Here is a 5,936-nt window from a genome sequence, read left to right on the forward strand (position 1 = left end):
AATTTTTATTTAAGAATAAGAGAATGCATTTATAATTATTGGATAACTTTAAATGATTAGAATTATATTATGTTTTAAATTTAAATGATGTGACCAACATTTAAGTAATTTGTTGTTTTAATCATCCGTAATTTCTAGATAATCTACTACCAATCGATAAATATTTTTATTTTTTTTAATCAAATTTGCATTGTTTGTCAAATTGTTCTTATTATTTTCGTCACTATTTCCAAGTGAACCCCACTTGATTCAACCGATCAAATTCATTGATAGTATTTACTATTTAGTACTGATGCAAACAATAAAAAAAGTGTAAAAACTAGTAAAGTAACTTAAAAATGAGATAAAAAAAACATAACAAGCTAAAATATGAAAATAATATATACACACACTATCATAATGACTCAGTTTAATTATTCATAATAAATTTTAAAAAAGTAATGAAGCTAAGATATATAAAATGCTACTTTCTATTCTCAAATTATTTATTTATGAAGTATTTTTTTAATAAAAAATATTATTTGTATATTAAAATCAGTCACTATATATTTGTGTATAAATAAACAATAATATTATAAAGACAAAAAAAATCAGAATTTATCTTATTTAGTAATTATTAATTGTTGTAGCAATTAATAAATACTAAAAAAAAGTAAATTTTGGCTAAATTTTGTTTGTTACCAAATATTTTTGATAAATATATATGTTATTAACTCATTTTCAATGTGTATTTTATAATAGTAGCTGATTTTAGTGTACACGTAATTAAATAAATATTTTTTATATATGATAAATGTTAGAAGAAAAAAAATCTAACTCAGTTAAGATCTGAAAAAGTAAAGGGTATGGTCCTTTCCAAATTTTGAAAGAAGTTTTAACAATTTAATAAGAGTTTAGCCTGAAAAATAATGAAACACATGCATAAATAAATTAATAAGCATAATTATATAATTATAAAAGAAGAAAAGTAAAACCTGAGAGACACAATTGCAGGGAGTGTTCTGAAGTTGATGAGGCTGTGAAGTTGAGAAATGTGAATGAAAGACAAAGCATGAATGCATAGCTCAACAATGTTGGCACCTTCTGCTTTGGCCTTAACCATGGAAGACGCCATTTCTTCCATAGTTTCACATTCAAGTGCTGCACAAACCAGAGGGTAATTGTTCATGGATCCCATGAATTATGAATTAATAAGTGATGATGATACGAAGAATAGAGTGTTATGCTATGCTATCACTTTGCAACTGATTTGCCACAACTTTATAGGCAAAGGAACAAGGTGTAACTATTTATATATATAGCTTCATGGGACTTTATATGTTTATAAAATATTATTATTGTTTCGAAAATTAGCTGAAACGGATGGATTTGGGCCTGAACATGAGGTTTATATTTTTTTTAGGATAGTATTCGACTTGTGTTGGAGTCGAGGTACTGTCGTTCGAAGTTCCTCGTGAGGAGGTGAGAGGTGGTACCTACAAGAGACTCAAATGTTTAAGTTAATAAGAGTTTAAGTAGATTTTCAATAAATTGGATTCTGAATAAGTGAATATACTTAAGGCTTTGTTAGTATATTTATAGTAAAAAAAATAACCACTTTAGAGTAGTTATACTTTTGATGGTAGATGACCGTTCTTTTTATTTTGAAAACTTGTTGAGATCTTTCTTTTAGATAAAATAGAAACATAGTAAAAAATATTTCAAGAGATAGTCACTTACTCAGGTAAATAGAATTGAACCATCCTTATCGTGTCCAACTTCTATGAGGTCGGATAAATAAACAAGGTCACATTTTTTGATAGATTTTTATTTTTATTAGGTTTGACTTTATGTTTTTGGATCATGTATTATTCAAGTGTTTCATAATAATAATAATAATAATAATAATAATAATAATAATATGAAACACTTAAATAATAAGTTATAATATCTCAATTTAACATATAATTCGGTTATTACAAATATTATTTTATTATTATCTTATTAATTTCAAATTATAGTTAAATATTTCGTATTTGTAACGAATTATATTTCGGATGGGAATATATAGGATTGTTGATTATAAAAAAAATTAAAAAAATTATTCTTTTATTACTCCTAAAAATTCATTTTAGAAAGATATTTATTTAAGCAACGGAATATCTTTGGTAAGTACCGACACTGCCTGAAAATTTTTGACAGAAGTAATACCGGCGATAAGTTGCAAGAAACAATTATATTATTAAAAGAGTTTTAAGTGTATCAGAAATACTCTTGTTATAATTGTTGGTGTATAAATATTATATTATTGTTAGTTGGTGTACAAATAGTTAATTAGCATGTGGAATCTATTCCAATTATTAATTTTGTTCAAGCCAAATTGAACCATTATAGATATAGTTAGACAATTTTATCTCATTTTATAACCATGTTCAATCATTGAAAAGTTTTAATAGAAATATGACTCTTTAATATCGATTTTCTAGTAAATTTTTTGAGCAAAAATGTTTTTTAATCCCCTTTAACATGCCATGTGCAAATCATGAGCAATGAAGGACACACATTATTATAAGTGCAGTGGTGGAACTGGTTTTATATCATATCATATGGGCACGCATATCAAAATAATATACTTAGGTTATGATAATGACAGTGACTACCATAACATTTGGTTATATTATTAATTTATTATTACTCAATTATTCACAATACAAACACAATATATAAGGAATGTGTTTAGTTTGTATTTTTAATTTTTGTTTTTATTTTTAATATTTTTATTTTTTAAATTTTGTAAAAAATAATAAATAAATAAATAAATAATTTTATTTTTTTATAAAATTTAAAAATAAAAAATACTAAAAATAAAAACAAAAAATAAAAACACAAATTTTAATAGTTTATATGTTGATATTAGGTTAATTACTTACTGCCACGCGTCCAAATGAGGGTCCTATTCTTTCACGTGATGCATGTGGTACTAATTTGGATCTCTTACTTCCATAATTGAAAAAGAATCAGAACAGTTACAGTATTTTTTTTTTAATTATAAGAAAGTAATGTCCATTTTGATATTTTTTAAAATGACAAATTGAGTTTCATACTTTAAAAAAAATATAGTTTCTATTGGTTTTTAACTAAATTTTTATGATCATATATCTGTTAGTACAATATTGTCATTTAAACGCTGCCTTAATGGATACTTGATTCTAAATTACACCTTTGAATTGTTATTAAAATGATATTCAAAAAATAAAACAGGAGACTTAGTTAGTCATTTTAAAAAGAATAAATAAAAACTATTAACTCATTAAACAAGTTTAAAAAACCAAAATGAATATTACTTCAATGTTTTGTCTAAATATAATCAATTTATCTATCATCATTATCCATCAATTATTCCAAAGTAAAACCAAACATTGTAATATTTTTGTTAATTATTTTTTATATGATAGATAAAATTGTGTAATATATTAATATGAGTTGAAATGTATTTATTTTGTTAATTATTCATAACACAAATCAGTATTCATAATTTATATAACAAAAAAAATTGTTATTCATGATTATATAAATCACAATTTTTTAAATTTGTGGCTCACGATTTCTTATTTTTTTTTGTTATATCTGAAATCGCAAAATTTATTTATTTTTTATTTTTTTATTATTTTTAAAATTATTACTCACAATTTTTTTTGTTTATTTTTATATGACGGTCTTACAATAAAACATCATAATATATATTAACCTAAAACACCAATAACAACCCAATATAAAAAAATTAGCCTCGTATTTTTTTATTAAAAAAATAATTAAATACAGTGATTTGATGACTACATTATTGATCCAACGTTGTTGGAAAAGGTGTTCCTCATAGGGCCCTTTGTGTAATGATAATGAGAGAGACTTTTAAGTTTTATCATGTCCAAAAAAAAAGGACTTCTTTTATTTGAATTTATGAATTTTGTCCAAAATAATACACATAATAAACATGTAAAGCTGACACACTTGACGGTTGAGCTTGACTGGTATATTTCGGTTACTAGCTAGAGAGTTAATTAAATTTATTAAATATTTTTAAATAAAAATATAATATTAATTAATTTGAGTTTGAGGGAAAGAAATCAAAGAAAATATTTATAAAAATTATGACAAGGAAAAAGCAATTTGGAAAGATAGTTTTGTATGCTCCATGCCAACAATTACTATAATGTATGTGATTTTTTATAATGATATGTAAATTAATTAAATATACAACCAAGGCTTTGGGCTTAATGGTTGGGTCCCTATGATAAAAGTATAAAACATAATATTAGAAGAATGGTAAAATTAAAAATAAAAGAATTTGAGTACTAATTATTGACAAACTAAAATTCAAACAAAGAGGCGTAAAATTGAAATGTTACAAAATATCTAGTGTAAAAACTGGAATTAAATAAAAGTTAAAGATAAAACTGAAATTAAATACAAATGTTAAAGAGTATAAAATACACTTTCGTCTTGTATGTAATTTTGATTCAAAATATTACATGTATAGATCTTTTTAAATACAAATAATTTACTTATGAGTCTTATTAACACTTGTGATTAAAATATCTTAAAAACATTACTTTTTAAGGTGATTAATGAAAAGAGTTTTCATGAAAAAATAAAATAATTTAAGTTTTCAAATTTATTTGATGCAAGACGTATATTATAACTTGCACTAAAAGCTTTAAAATAGTCTATATTATTTACCAAAAACTCTACTTTGTAAGAGATGAATGTGTAGGAAAATTTTTTTATATAAATAAATTAAATATTTTATTTATCAATATATATCGTTTCCACACGCTTATGATTATCTCATTTACACTATAAACGAGATAAATAATATGAGATAAATTGATAAATACTTCCTAAATTATATATATTAGTAAATAAAATATTTAATGTTTTATATAGAAAAAATTTCCTAAATGTAGCTTTATATATTTATTTAGAAAATATATTAATAATTAAAATGAAAACCATGGAAGACATGACCAATGGCTCAATGACAAGCTACTTTTGTCTCTAGCAATCAATCACGAGGTCCAAGCAAGCACTTGGTTTTCATGTTTCATTTTATTTAAGTGGGTTTGTTGGTCCACATAGATTTCGATTAAGATTTCACAAGCATTATTATTATTATTATTTATATATTAAAAATAATTGATAAAATATAAGAAATTAAATAAAAAAAGTATTCACTTTTATTGTTATACTAAAGAATTATGCAAATATAATTTATTTGTTGTATGACTTCAAATTCTCAATACCATCTAAAGAAATGGCTAATTCCAAATTGAAAACTGTTAAGTATATTTTACCAGTTTCTTTTGGATTTATCATCTGAATTTAAAATTTATTATTATTTTATTATTAAAACTTTAAGTAATCCAATTTAAGACACTATATATAGTCATATTAATGTTTTACACATAAAAATGTCTAGTAAATTTTTTAGAGATCATTATTTTTATGTGATATAAAATTTGTAATACTGCATAAAGGAAAAAAAATCCTTTAAGTGAAAATCTGAGATGTGAAAACTATGCAAGTTTATACAAATATTCTTAGATCTTACTAATAGCTAGATAGAATCACTGTCATAACTAGACTAATTCAGAAGAATGTAGAAACCTTTTTTTAATTTCCTTTCACCAATAAGTCAGAGAGACAATAATGGGGGCCTTTAATCAATTAGTTTGTGACTTTAATTTTTCACTGTTTCATCATAAATTAAATATGAAAAAAAAAAACATGTGGAGTATAGTGATGATTTTTGTCACCATCGGTTCATGTGTGACAATAGAGTGAAGAGAGAAAAGTTGGATACATTATTTTGCATGTTTCATTGGTGATCTAGAACTTCCAATATTACAGGTTAACTCAATTATTTATATATAATTTAATAAATATATTAATTTATTTAT

The 5,936-nt window shown here is 23.2% G+C and overlaps 1 protein-coding gene across 2 annotated transcripts in view; it reads right to left on the reverse strand.

Annotated features, from left to right (window-relative positions):
• LOC107475907 (bifunctional 3-dehydroquinate dehydratase/shikimate dehydrogenase, chloroplastic) overlaps positions 1–1,242 on the reverse strand; it is a 7,992-nt gene extending 6,750 nt beyond the window's left edge. For both annotated transcript variants that reach the window (XM_052257543.1, XM_016095578.3), the window contains exon 1: positions 975–1,242. In XM_052257543.1, the coding sequence (XP_052113503.1) occupies positions 975–1,177 (203 nt within the window). In that variant the 5' untranslated portion in view covers positions 1,178–1,242. The remainder of the gene's footprint in view (positions 1–974) is intronic.
• Positions 1,243–5,936: the final 4,694 nt, after the last annotated feature.

This window comes from Arachis duranensis, chromosome 2 (genome assembly GCF_000817695.3).
Source record: "Arachis duranensis cultivar V14167 chromosome 2, aradu.V14167.gnm2.J7QH, whole genome shotgun sequence".
Taxonomy (NCBI): domain Eukaryota; kingdom Viridiplantae; phylum Streptophyta; class Magnoliopsida; order Fabales; family Fabaceae; genus Arachis; species Arachis duranensis.